Source organism: Beta vulgaris, chromosome 9, assembly GCF_026745355.1.
Source record: "Beta vulgaris subsp. vulgaris cultivar EL10 chromosome 9, EL10.2, whole genome shotgun sequence".
Taxonomy (NCBI): Eukaryota; Viridiplantae; Streptophyta; class Magnoliopsida; order Caryophyllales; family Amaranthaceae; genus Beta; species Beta vulgaris.
In genome coordinates this window covers 18,501,817-18,516,183 of record NC_079210.1, presented here as the reverse complement: position 1 = coordinate 18,516,183, position 14,367 = coordinate 18,501,817, and the positions used below count along the sequence as shown (strand labels likewise).

At 36.3% G+C, this 14,367-nt stretch overlaps 1 protein-coding gene across 10 annotated transcripts; it reads left to right on the top strand.

Moving 5' to 3' along the window:
* Positions 1-344: 344 nt before the first annotated feature.
* LOC104903191 (CBL-interacting protein kinase 32) lies at positions 345-14,131 on the top strand. Of its 10 annotated transcripts, none has more exons than XM_010691185.4 (14): positions 349-717; positions 1,404-1,466; positions 2,231-2,302; positions 2,534-2,641; positions 4,620-4,703; positions 5,738-5,791; positions 6,274-6,399; positions 6,482-6,571; positions 9,970-10,092; positions 10,189-10,299; positions 10,991-11,104; positions 11,256-11,312; positions 11,407-11,481; positions 13,715-14,131. In XM_010691185.4, the coding sequence occupies exons 1-14, from the start codon at positions 547-549 to the stop codon at positions 13,811-13,813; spliced, it is 1,347 nt and encodes a 448-aa protein (XP_010689487.2). In that variant the 5' UTR covers positions 349-546; the 3' UTR covers positions 13,814-14,131. The 10 variants fall into 10 exon arrangements, with proteins under 10 accessions (XP_048492888.1, XP_048492887.1, XP_010689488.2 ...); XM_019251743.2 differs by lacking the exon at positions 349-717 and adding an exon at positions 830-981; XM_048636930.1 differs by lacking the exon at positions 10,189-10,299 and having other exon boundaries at positions 347-717.
* Positions 14,132-14,367: the final 236 nt, after the last annotated feature.

The window sequence follows — 14,367 nt, the reverse complement described above, 5'->3', positions numbered from 1 at the left end:
AGAGGGTTAGGTGTTAGGGTTAGGGTTAGGGTTAGGGTTAGGGTTGGGGTTGGAGGGTTTAATTTGGGTGAGAGGGGTTAATTCACCCTAATGACTAACTGAAACTTGACGTCGTGTCATTAGAGAAATTTCGTATATTTTGCCCCCAAAGTAAGGGTACATAGTTCATTTTTTAAAAACAGGGTAGCCCATGAATTTTGAAAAACCATATGGGTACTTGGTGAAAAACCAATTATTTTTAAGATAAGTCTAGCTAATTTTTTTTAATATATATAGATTAAAATATAATATTAATTTAAATAGAAAAAAAAAGTCGATAATCACAATGTAAAATAAAGAGAGTTAAAATTGACAAAGAGTTTGCAAGCCTAGAGATTATTTCTACATAATGAGCAAAATTGTTACAGCATTGACAGAAATGGTGTATGCGAATATCTGATTCATGAGAATGGGATTTCTCTGTGATGTGTAAAAATCCCATCAGTTCTTGTGCATGAAAATAACTGTATGGTGCCTGTCATCTTAATTCTTTGCTAAATCTGAATAATGAGTGCAGCAAAAGTCAAGCGTGTTGTAGGGAAATATGAGTTGGGAAGAACAATTGGGGAAGGAACATTTGCTAAAGTTAAGTTTGCAAGGAGTTCTCAAACTGGCGATCCAGTGGCCATCAAAATTCTTGACAAGGAGAAAGTTCTTAAGAACAAGATGGCTGAACAGGTCTACTTCTCTTTCCTTGTTTCTGATTTATTTTCTGGCTGGCGTTTATTTTATTTGATCTTTTCTTTATTTATTATCCAGTTTATCTGTAACTTACGTGATATGTCTATTGCAACCGGTTTCCAACTCACCTCCTCTCCTCTCCTCTACCCCCTTCCCCCAAATAGGAAAAGAACATAATTGTTCTTATTTATTAACCGATCAGGCTTTTAAACTTTTCTTTATCAGTAATTGTTCTTATTCACTGAATAAAACACTGCTGCGGTATTATTTACATCTTTATTTTTGGATCTCCTTTCACTTCCTCTCATAGCCATTGCTACTTTAGTAGCCCATTTGATTATTACCATAAATAAGATTTGAAATTGTTGGTCGATAAAATTGAAGAAATTAATAGTTTCATAGGAAGTTAGCATCCCCAAAAGGGGAAGTTGTGATCCCCACAATGTAGAGGAAGTTGGGATCCCCACAATATAGAGGAAGTTGCTTACCAAGAAAATGGAACTTTCAACTTAAATTAGTACTTCTTGGAGTTAGCCAGATAGTATTTGGCACCTCCAAGGAATTGGAAGTCAGTCATTTTCTCTGAACTTTTTGCCGTTAACCAAATGACTAGTTGACCACCTAATGTGTAACAAGAGTGTTAATTACTGAATTGTCTTGTAATTAATTGCTCTAAATTGCAGATAAGGCGGGAAATAGCAACGATGAAGCGAATAAAGCATCCCAATGTAATTCGCTTGTATGAGGTCTCTCTCGCTCGCTCGCTCGCTTGTCTGTGCCTCTTTTTCATCACTTACGATTGTCTTTCTATGTGATTTTGTATTTGTTATTTTATGTATGGGATGGTTTGGTGGAGCACATATTTTGTTTTCCTGAATTTTGCAGTTGTTTGTTTTGAAAGAGGTTAATTACTTTCTTTTGCCTTGTAGATGTTACCTTTGTAACAGAAATCCAGACAGGAGCTCTAAATTGAAACTTATGTATATCAAAATGAATATTCTATTAGATTATTTCAGTTTTCAGACAGGTTAACATTGGATTCTTGTTCATTTAGGATAGACCATTCGTCAGGATTACTAATATTTCTTTGTTACCTATTAGTTTCCTGTGCTCGTTATCTGAAGGTAGGTTTATCTTGTGTTTGTTTGGGTCCATGGTTCCCAAGGAGGCCATGAGATGCTGTAACTATGGAGAGTGTAAAGCTGAGAATAATGTGTGGAACTTGTTCTGCACTAGAAAGCGTATAATTTGCTAGCATCCTTGCAAGATTACAGGGGTAAACATTATAAGTACCAAACTACCAATAACCAAAATTCGTGCTGTAAAATGAACAATTGATAGTTGAACAACCATGTAAAATTTGAAACATTTATTAAGTGATTGGTGGGTATTTTCTAGTTTGATGATAGATGGTTGTCTCATTCTCTCTTTTTAGCTTTACAATTTTGTAGTAGCAACAGGGATCTAAATCTCGTAACATTCCTGTTCTATTGATGTATCCATCTTCTAGGTAATGGGAAGCAAGACTAAGATATACATTGTCTTGGAGTATGTGACAGGAGGAGAGCTTTTTGACAAGATTGTAAGTCTCTGTAAATGTTTTGGTTAGACCTTGTAATTAGCTATGTACTTGATACACATTCTGTTTCATTAATTGAATTAATTTGGTAATGCTCTTGATTGGTTGGTTTTTGATTTTGAAGTGAACACTTGGAGTTTGCATTATATTTGGATCTGTTGTCCTACTGTCTCCTACTCCTACATCATCATTAATATTGTGACTGATGATCATAATCAATTTGATATTTCAAAGGTACATCATGGACGAATGAAGGAAGATGAAGCAAGAAAGTATTTTCAGCAACTAATAAATGCTGTTGACTATTGTCATAGCAGGGGTGTTTACCATAGAGATCTGAAGGTATAGTGTATGTACAAGGAATGTTAGAGTAATATTGCGATTTTCTAATACTTAATGCATGATGCAAACAGAAGAAATCACCCTCATTAGTTCAAACTTCTCTCTTTGTGCTCAAGGTTATTACATTTTTAAATATTCTGCTCGGAAATAAAATATACATCGGAAGGATGACAAAATATCAACTTTTATTAAGAAAAAAAAATTACAACAAAAACAACCACCCGTTTTCCCTCCTTTATCATATTGTTTGTCTAAGCCGACAGCCCAAGCCCAAGGGCCAACCGCTACTGCCTTAACCTATTACCTCCTCCCTTCCCCAATGGGCCATCATGTGTAATGTGGAATAGCTGCTGTTCCACTGCATCCTAGTGTTAGCACCTCGTGGCCTTTTGCCCTTGACGTGAATCTAAAAACACCTTCCAAAGTATTGGATGATGAATCTAAACTTTAGGAACATAGAACACTCACTTTGACAAGAAAGTACTCGAAACAAGGGATAGTACCAAAACACAAGAACACACTCAATGTTTTGGGGTTCTAGGTCAGAGATAAGACTCACTCAATCTCTCCTAGGCTTATCACTCAAGACTCACTCAAAGTAATAAGGGTTAGCAATACTTGAGACAAACTCAAAGTAAAAACTATAAACACAAAGGTTTTTTTTTTTTATCAAACTCAAATATGAACTTCTCATACCATATGCTCTCCTTAAATAGGATATTGGAGCTTCAAAAATGAAGCCAAAAACCCTAGAAAACTGTCCTCCCTTTGGACAGGTTTTAGGAGTTACAAACTCCCTTAAAACATGCCCCTTTTCATGCTCATTTAATGAGCCGTTACAAGAGGTTATAATCAGCACACTTTATCCTAATTTGCTGCCTAATCACAAGCTTAATAGCAGCAAAACACAAGCCTAAGATGAGTTTACTTGATTAATCTCATGGTTTTATTACAATCTAAAACTAACAACAAAAACAAATAGAAACCCAAACATAACTTGGTCTTCCTTTACAATCATGCTTGAAACCCAAACAGAACTTGGGCCCTTCAATGTTGCACGTCACTTTCAATCCGCCATCCAAGTTAAGCAAGTAAAAACACCCAAAAAAAAAAAAAGCTCAACACGTCCAACTTCAAGCAGTAACTCCTTGGGCCTTTGATCAACATCCCATGTAATGCAACACTTGAATTCGGCCTAAAACGTGTCCAAATTAAGTGTTTGACCACTTTTTCCGTAAGTTCAGAATGTGAACTTATTGATGGACCTATTAAAGTCCACGAAATGAGCCAAATTGACTGAATTATGGCTGTTGGAAATATAAGTATCAACACTAATGCATGGGCTTTTTGACTGAATTATGGCTGTTGGAAATATAAGTATCAACACTAATGCATGGGCTTTTCTCGTGGACCTTGGGCTTGCATCAGCCCTCCCCTTCTCTCCTTCCTTGCCCACCCCCTCTTGTTTATCTAATTAGTTGGAAGCCCCACACTCCTCTTCTTTCCTTTCACTTCTCTAGTCTCCTTCCTTTCTCTCTCCATTTTCTCTATCCTGTTTTTAGCTTATAAATAATTGGCTAGAGTCAAGATAATAGCCGCACATTCTTTGTATATGAGTAGGAGGAAAGGGGGATAGTAGGAAAGGAGGAAGCAGAGGGATTTGTAGGGATCAGGGGGATGCGTGTCTGGTCTTTCTTTTTCACATTGCTTAATTTGAAAGATATAACTTGATATTTCTTTCATATTTAAAATCTGAAATTCAATGTTTTGTGTGAATATTGTAATGCTGCTGACTGCTATAAAGCTCAAATAAGTCAAAGATTAGACTGCCAATTGGATTGTGTCTGGGTTGCATTATGTATAGTGGCAAGATTTTGGAAAATATTTCACCATGTTTGATAGTTTCTTTTGCCATTTTATACCCTTTATTATCATTGATATCTTGGAACTTGAATTTCTTTGTGTTTGTTTCATGCAGCCAGAAAATTTGTTGTTGGATAAGACTGGGGATCTTAAAGTTTCTGACTTTGGGTTGAGTGCAATCTCTCAGCAACAGATCCAGGTAGTCATATCGGATTTACTATTCATGAATATATACTTCCTCCGTTCGTTTTCTATTGCAACAATTGCTTTTTCACGCTTGCCAATGCACAACTTCAACTATCAATCTCTTTAATTACTTTTTACTAAAATTTATTCCAATTTGATATTTCGAATGTGTATATCGAGATGAATCTAACAAGACTCACATGACTATATTTTTCCTTGCGTAAAAATCACAATAGAGAGTTAAGGGATGGTGAATGAATAGTGTCAAAACCCCGTTGTTGCAATAGAAAAAGAACGGAGGAAGTAGTTTATCAAATTTGATGTCAAAGAGTGCCATTTTTTATCAGAATTGCAAGGAAATATGTAGAGATTTTGGGTTACTAACGTTAGCTCTATAACTTCGGGATATTACTCTTATTAAGTTGATTGTTATTTCTATATTCTACCAGGCTTTTCTTGGATATTATTTGGTGTTTCCCCGGAATAAAAAAGAATCTTTGTTCTTTATCTTTAGCATGTGGAGTGTAAGGCTGGTTGTTTGGGAAGATTCCTAGCTAGGTGCAGTGGTCTTCCATTTCCTTTCTCTGACGATACTTTTAGTGCCTAATGGGTAGTAATGTAGAGAAACCTAAGTCAGAGTTACCACTATAACAAAACAATTCAGCCTTAGGTTTTCCATAACTACCCAATTGCTGAATTGTTTTGCATATTGAAGTGGACTCGAAGACGGCTGCAAGCCCAGGCATGGGGTGTGACAGATTGAGTTCGAGCTGACCCAAGTTAAGCTGCTGAAGATTGTACACTAAATGCTGCTGGACTTCTGGGATGCGGGTCAGGGAGAGAGAGAGAAATAATCTAATTATTTGTTAGAGACCATTTAGTCCCTGTTTTTGGATCCTTTCTGTAATTTTCTGCATTTGCTAAGTTTGATCCTGTAGAAAATGAATAAAATGATAAGAAAAGAAAACACAGTTGGCCTCTTTTTTTATACGAGCAATATACTAATTACAGAAGTGCAGTAATTCATCAAAACCTATTGATTGGCAGGGCGATGGACTTCTTCATACCACGTGTGGAACTCCAAACTATGTTGCTCCAGAGGTGACTTGTTTATTGTGCCAAATTTTGGCTGTTTGCAGATCTTTATTTATGTATATATAATTATATATGTATGTGTGTGTGTGTTTGTGTGTGTCTGTGTGTTTGCACTTGCGTGTGCATGTGGGAATGTGTGATTTTGTGCTTGCTTGCGTGGGCGTGTGTGCCGTGTGCTGTGTGCGCGCACTGTGCTGTGCTGTGCTGTGTGTGTGTGTGCGGGCGTGTGTGCGTGTGCGTGCGTGTGCATGTGCGCATGAGTGTGTGTGCCGTGTGCTGTGTGTATGTGTGCGCTGTGCTGTGTGTGTGCACTGTGTGTGTGCAGGCACGTGCGTGTGTGTGCATATGTGCGTGAGCGTGTGTGCCATGTTCTGTTCTGTGCTGTCTGTGCTGTGCTCTGTGTGTGTGTGTGTGTGTGTGTGTGTGTGTGTGTGTGTGTGTGTGTGTCTGATGCTTACTGCTTTTTTGTCAATACCTACGTATTATAGGTCCTTGATGATAGAGGGTATGATGGGGCAACAGCAGACTTGTGGTCATGTGGCGTTATCCTTTTTGTATTGCTCGCAGGTTATTTGCCTTTTGATGATTCCAATCTTATGAACCTATATAGAAAAGTGAGCAAGTTTCTTAAAGTTTTTTTCCTTGGTCTCCCTTGTATTTTCAAGACATTTCTCAAGAAGCTTTTTCAATATGCAGATCTCAGTGGCTGAATTTACCTGCCCACCTTGGATGTCCTTCAGTGTGAAGAAATTTATCACGCGGATCTTAGATCCCAACCCGGGAACTGTGAGCTCTATTCCTTTATATATCCTCATCATTCCTACGAAGTTCTGACTTCTGACACTATTGTCTTCATTGCGGTTTGCTAAATATTTTTGTTCGTTATAGTGTTTCTTAAGTTTTCTTCATGATATTCTCTTAGCCTCGTCTTCAGTTTTCCAGGAATATAACTCATTTTTTGCAATTGGAGAAGCTGGAAGAAATGCTTTCATATATTATCATTTCTAGTTGAATTAATACTCTTCCATCATATTCTTCGTTGTCACCAGCTGTGATCAAGCTAAGTCTTGGGCTGTGTTTGAGTTGTTATCAAGTGATACATGTTTTTCTTCTGTCCCAAGTTGCTTAATTGGACTGAAACTGACTACCATGTCCATTTGAATTTATAAAAACGCTGAAAAGGCACTCCATTTAATTAATTTAGGGCCTACATGCCCTTTAAAATGAATAGGGACAGATCAAGTCTAATGAGTATTCTTTCGTTTGGGATGCCTAACTGCCATACCAATGTTTCGGGGGAAGGCAGGAAACTTCAAGGTGGAGTAGTTTGTTTGGAAATCATGTGTACACGTCTTATTATTGAGGATTTTGCTAGTTGTTGAGTCTCAGGACAGACATTTTACTCTCTTCATTGATCATGAACGAATTCTGCCCAGAAAATATTGTCATTGGCATCAATCTAGTTGTGATAACCACCAGTGCAGAGGTCACTGAAATGGGAAAGGACTATGGAGACCAAGAACTTACTATATATTGACTTCAGTATTAAATAACTTAGGGCCTATGTCCCCTTTAAAATGAATAGGGAGAGATCAAGTCTAATAAGTACTCTTTCGTTTGGGATGCCTAATTGCCACACCAATGTTTCGGGGGAAGGCAGGACACTGCAAGGTGGGTAGTTTGTTTGGAAATCATGTATACAAATGTCTCATTATTGAGGATTTTGCTAGTTGGTTTCTGGTGAGTATCAGGACAGACATTTCTCTCTCTTCATTGATCATGAAAGAATTCTTCCCAGAAAATATAGTCATAGGCATCAATCTAGTTGTGAAAACCACCAGTGCAGAGGTTTGCTATGAATTGGGCTCGGAAGCTGAAATTAGCTAGGAAAAGAAACAAAATAGAAAGCAGGAAGATAGATTGTATTACTGATCCAAGGTGAAACTAATACAATTCTCACATTCGAGAGGTGAGATCTCTCCCCAGGGTCACTTCACTCTTCTAATTTCTCAATACCCTTCTCCTCACCTCCTTTCTCTATTTATTACTAAACTTCACCATTCTCTAGCCTCCAGCTGTTCTAGAACGGAGATACAGAGAATCTACCTGACTAGAAGTCAAAAAGCAATAACCAACTAATAACAGTATGTATAAAAGACTTTCATGCCCCTTAGTTCTGTGAATATGCCTCTTCTTCCCTTTGCTTCCTTCTTTTGTAAGTAATCAGAATGGGTGCAAGAGGTTGATTCCTTGCAAGGTCACTTAAATGGGAAAGGACTATGGCGACCAAGAACTTGCTATATATTGACTTCCAGAGATGTAGATGAAAAATAGGGCTTTTGGTCTTATTTACTGCCTTACAGAGGTATAAAGGTTCTTCTCTTGGGGATAAATATGAAAGAAATATCTAAGAAAGATAAGAAAGGGGTGGCACCTGTGTATAAAAGAATGACCAAGGAATATTATTATGCACTCATGCATTCAAGCTACTCTACTATAATTCAAGCTTTCAATTATGAATAAGAGAAAAATCTTTATACCAAGTATAAAGCATGTCTTTAAACCCCACTTAAATTTCTAAGACAGCCTATATGATTTTTGTTGGATTACCTTGAGCCTGGGCATCTGAATTAAGTTAAAGAAAAAGGTTAGGTCGTTAGGAATTTGAGGATCTTAGGATGAGAAATAAACAATTAGCACTGCTCCATGTCAAAGGAAGCCTGAAACAAAAATATGACAAGGATATGTACATCAAGCTAAGGTACTTTTAACTTTTAAGACCACAGGTTATTGCTTAGTTTAGGATAGAGGAAAACCATCTAATCAAGGCTAATCCATGATGGTGTCCTATTGTTTTATTTAGATACAGAAGCACCTGGAAGTAAGATGAAGGTTGATTTCTGAGAGTTTTACTTTTGAGGTAGCAACGAGCAAGTAGCAACTAGTCTGTAACCAAGATCTAGTGCTGTGTACAGTCAGCATGTGTGCTAGCCTGTGCTGGATTGGTTTTGGTTCAGTTGGCCTAATGGTGTTGGTCACTCGAAAATCCACCAGAAATATATTCCAGCTCCCTGTGGTTTTGGATGTTGTAGAGAGAGAACACCAACGAGTAAGGGTATCATCTTCAGTCTTACTCTTATCCCGTTGAAGATTTCACCAAGAGATGGCTTTTGGTTTTTTGGGATGTATACCCCTCTTAAGATAAGTTAACCTCCGTTTTTATTTAAATCTACAGACTTTCCATTTTAGGTTGTTTCGTTATAATCTACACACTTTCACTACATCTAAAAATGGTAACCTTTCCCATTATCTTTCCCCACCTATTCAACCCATCTCTACACTCATATGCTCTCTCTCCTCCAACATTTTACTGTTTTTTTTTTTTAAATTTTTTTTACTTTCCCAACTTAAAATCAGCTTTTAGTCTTTTTGGACACTCACTCTCATACTTTTGGCAGATTTCCTTGGTTTCCCCCTGAAAGTAACCATGTAAATCTTTTGGAAAGGTAGTACATGTTATGGAGATGCACTTCTCTCCTCGGTCAATAAGAAAGTCCTTTTCCTGTCTATCAGATCCTAATATAGTACTCCCTCCGTCCCATAATATAGTGCTCACTTCTCATTTTTTACAAGAATTAAGGAAAACGAAAAGAGTTTTAAGATTTCACAAAAATATATATTTAAGTAAATGTTTATTGGGTATTTTTGTCTTGGAACTAGTTTTTTTCTTCTTTTTCCTTTAAAATAAAATGAAAGAGCAATAAATATACCTTGGAATGGTGTAAAACAATAAATAGGGGCACATATTTTAAAAGAAAGTAGGGGTATTTTGGAAAGTTTTATGTAGAAATGAAGGATAATTTAGTCCAAACAAATTGATAAAAAAGAAATAGGCACAACATTTTGGGACACCCAAAGAGGAATGCAAGCACTATATTATGGGACGGAGGGAGTAGGACTTATAAAACATAAATTTTTTACAAGGACATGCACATACATATATATGACTTATTGCTGCCAGTTTCTAGTAGGTAGAAACCTGCAATCCTGTTCCTGCACCCTGTATCAAATAAAATTATGTACCATTTAGCATTGGTTTAGGATTCCTGATATTGTTTCTTGTAATTTGTATGTGCTTAGTAAATGAATGATAACCCAACTTCTAACTAATGTATACTTGCCAGCGTATGACTATCCCTGAAATACTGGATGATGAGTGGTTTAAAGTGGATTATAAACCTCCTGTGTTTGACGATGAAGATGACACTAGCTTGGACGATGTTTATGCAGTTTTCCAGGACTCGGAGGTAAGTTTCAGCTTTCAGTGCAGTTCCTAAATCTTGGTAATATAAGTCCATGTGGATGGACTAGCTGGTACTTATATGTTACTGTCCTTCTGACAGGAACATCATGTGACAGAGAAGAGAGAAGAACAGCCAACAGCCATGAATGCATTTGATTTGATTAATATGTCTAAAGGGCTAAACCTAGGAAATCTTTTTGACGCAGATGAGGTTTTTCTTTCCCTTGTCTCGTTGGGTTTTTGATAGATTTAAGCTCTAGACAGCTGATGAATTGATGATACTTTATTCATATGCTTATTCTCTTTCTTCGGTTGAAAAAAGGTTAGTTTGGTTTGGGGAATAGGAGGGGCTGGGTAGAGGAACGGACTGGGAGAAATGTTGCGTACCTAAAGACGAGGAAGAAAGTTTTGATCATGACTTTTTCAATATACCTTACTGTGAGACTGACTATACAAATAAGTCTGTTACAATTGGTTTCCGTCGGTGGCCTGGTGTTTGTTCTACTGTATACAAGTTTCTCTTTGAAGGAGAAACAGTACTATTGGAATGATATTAAATATAATGGTTGTTTATGTTCCTCGAAGATCCTAGGCAAGTTGAAAAATGTGTTGGGAACTTGGAGTCTTTTGGTGACTGCCGATAATCTTCTGCTATACTCTTATTTGACAAGTATGCCTCCTAGAATTCAGGGACCCACTTCAATTTGATTGCTCATGTTCTTTTCTCCAAACTACTATTGAGAAATTGATTCAATCTTTGTTTGCTTCGATCTGTCTGCTTTGCTGTTTCACATTGTTTGTGTAGTTGGAGGTGTTTGCTAGCACTTGTAGTTTGAAGGTTTCTTGCTGTGGAATGCTAATTTTTCCGTCTGTGGAGTGCTAATTTTTCCGTCTGTAATCAGGTTTCTAAAAGAGAAACAAGATTCACATCTAAGTGCCCTCCCAGTGAAATAATTAAAAAGATTGAAGAAGCTGCAAAACCTCTTGGTTATGATGTACACAAGAAAAATTATAAGGTAACATAATTTGCATATTCCTGACATATGAACAGTGTGGTTCTTGCTGCACTGAGAATCTGAGATTACTGTATGTTTCCAAAAGTTTGATCTGAGATTACTGTATGTTTCCAAAAGTTTGATCCGACTCGAGTTATCCTATCTGTTTTAGATGAGGCTTGAAAATGTCAAAGCTGGCCGAAAGGGAAACCTCAATGTCGCTACAGAGGTAGTGAAATGAAAATTAAGTATGGTAGTGACGTGAAAAACTTTTGTGTGCATGATATGCTCAAATCTCAATTATGCATCATTTTTACGTTCAGGTGCTGCAAGTTGCTCCATCCCTTCATCTGGTTGAGGTTAGAAAAGCCAAGGGAGATACATTGGAATTTCACAAGGTCTGTTTTATTTAATCATTTTCTCATGCCCTCTGTTCGGGATTAGTTGCCACATTGTTGCCACCCCTTAAAATTAAGGATATAACGTAATTTTACAAAAATACGCTTGAAATTATTTTTCTTTCTCAATCTTTCCGTGTCACTTGAATTAAGCCTAGGATTTTTTTGATAACAACCACCTTATGTTTTACCCATTTTGAGAATAACCACCTTATACTTCTTTTTTTGTACTTTACCACCTTAACTTTACTAATATCTTAAATTTCAAACTACTTAACACTTTTCGTCCAATATGTCGTTTCCCACCTTTTCTTCCTCTCTATCCATCCTCGATATGTCCGGGTAATATTTGAAATTTCATCGTACATTGAATTAGAATGTCAATATATGAATTTATGCTCTCTTAATTGTAGATTTACTTGGAAGAAGTTTGACAATTAAGAGAGTTTGGGCAAAGTTTGAGGGATAATGGAAGAATCATGGAGTTATAGGGTGGAATTGAGGGAAATCAATAGGTGGGCCACGTTGGATCATGGTGTCGAAACAGTACTATTGGAACGTATCGTATTGCCCGTGTCGTAAAGGTTTTCGAATCTACCGAACCAATACTACCCACATACTAAAGGTTTTTTTTTAAAAAAACCACGTTTTAGGCGGGTTCAAAAAAATCTTATAGTCTGAGCCAATATTTGGCGGTACGACGATTGCATTATCCCAGTTCCCACATCACCATGTCCGTTACCGAGATCCTGACCAAAACCGTATTCTCGAACTATGCGTTGAATGGAAAAACAGACGGAAAACATTAAGTGGTGGTGAAATAAAAAAAGTTAGTAAAGTTAAGGTGGTAAAATAAAAAAAAAAAAAAGTATAAGGTGGTTATTCTCAAAGTAAAACATACGGTGGTTATTGTCGGAAAATCCTTCTATATCGGGTATATTAAGAAATTTCATTATAAACTATTAGATTTAAGGAAAGGTGAAATTTATTTGGGAAATTCTCAATGGTAACCTTGAGTCCTGGCTCTTTCTCTTTGGTAGCCAAACTTAATTTCTATTCTCAATGGTAACCTTGTGTTTATGGTTATACTTGAAAAAGTGGTATTATTAATAATTTTTCGTTATAGATAATTCTTAAAAGGGTTGTTTTCAAATGAAGTAAGTATTTTAGAGTGTAGATAGACATAACCTTCCCTTACAAAACACACTCTCGTTCAAATAGGAAAACCAGTTTTTTCTAAGGTAGTGTTTGGAAACTTGTATTTCATTTCAAATAATGCAATTGAAATTTTGAATTTAAAGTTTGTATTTCAATTCCTAATCATTGTTTTGTAAAGGGAGTTTGATAGAGGAGAGAGAAATAGAGGTTTAATGGAGGAGAGAGAAAAAGTGTGGGTTTATTAAAAGAGAGAGAAATAAATATTAGAAAGAAAATGAGTGAAGTTGAGATATAAATACTCATGAAGTTGGGATATGTATGGGGAGAAAATTTCAAATGACAAGGTTATAGCTTGAATTTCAAATTCTACTAATATAAGCTTTTGATAAGAATTTGAACAAATTCCATGATTTCAAATTCCATGTCATCCAAACACTAGATTTCATCCAAATCCAGGATTTGAAATGAAATCTTGCTATCCAAACATAGCATAAGGGAACTTATGTCATTCTAGTCTAAAGAACCTAAATTAGTATATAAACAACTCTTTATAACAACAAATGGCTATTAAAACAACTTTCTCAAGTATAACCATAAACACGAGGTTAACATTGAGAATCAAAATTAAGTTTGACTACCAAAGGGAAAAAGCCATAGTTTATGGTCACCATTGAGAATTTCCCAATTTTTTTTATCACCATTAATATGACTAATATATTTTAGATGGGCCGGACTAAAGTTTTTACTTATTCTTCTTGGCATCAGCAAACTTTTGTAAATTACAGGTATGTTACTTGTACTTCGGATCCTCATGTCAGTAATGAGTATGTTTCCCAAGTGACCTATGAAAAATTTCCATGATTTGCCTTAGAATGAAGTTTAGGAACGTCTGTACGACGGTACCCCATACCCATATTGGAGTATCAAGGATCCGACAAAGGTACTTGTGGTAATTTGAGGAGTCCAGAGTAACATAATAGAATTAAAGTACTTGTCATAAATTTTATAACAATGCTTAAGAGATTCTGGCCGGAATGGTCCCTGTTGGTTGTTCATCATAATTTTATTCTTGCAGTTCTATAAAAAACTTTCTAGCTCATTGAAGGATGTAGTTTGGAAAACAGAAGAAGAGATGCAAACATCGAACGTGGAATCTAAGCAATTTTGTGCTTAGGCTTTGGCACGGTCACAATACAACCTGTTGCCCTTGCTGTTATGGTGGCATTTTTTCCAGTAGCGCCCTCTTGTGGTGATTATCTCTTGCAGTTTAGCGTCGATGAGTTTGGCGATATTTTCTTATTAGGTGGGGAAGTAATGTAAACTCATGTACAGTTTGGTTGACTCAGCCTTGACAAATATCAAATATGTAGTGCTGAGGGTAATCGTGTATCATTGTACTAACAGGTGAAGTAAATAAAGTTAGTGAGCTGCTAAATTCTACCTGTTACTGACAATAGCCCGCTTCGGTAAATAAATTGTTGTTAACTTGTAATTGGATTATTGCCGTTTCCTCTGCACACTTTCACCTAGTGTCCAAGATCCCTTACTTTTAAAGAATGATCTATTACATTTATTAAATATGAAACGACTTCATTGTTTCAGAATAAATACTAATCTTTGTATATCGTTTATAAGTACTAATTCTAATTTCAAATAAATGGAATCTTCATTGAAACCACATTTTTTGACTTATTATCTTTGATGATCAGAATAAAAAGTCATTATTAG

Excerpts from the sequence above, each read along its gene's own strand:
- LOC104903191 (XM_010691185.4), top strand. The coding sequence starts at position 547 with ATGAGTGCAGCAAAAGTCAAGCGTGTTGTAGGGAAATATGAGTTGGGA. Across the intron at positions 6,572-9,969 it reads TAGATCCCAACCCGGGAACT|CGTATGACTATCCCTGAAAT; the intron begins GTGAGCTCTATT and ends TATACTTGCCAG. Across the intron at positions 10,300-10,990 it reads ATCTTTTTGACGCAGATGAG|GTTTCTAAAAGAGAAACAAG; the intron begins GTTTTTCTTTCC and ends GTCTGTAATCAG.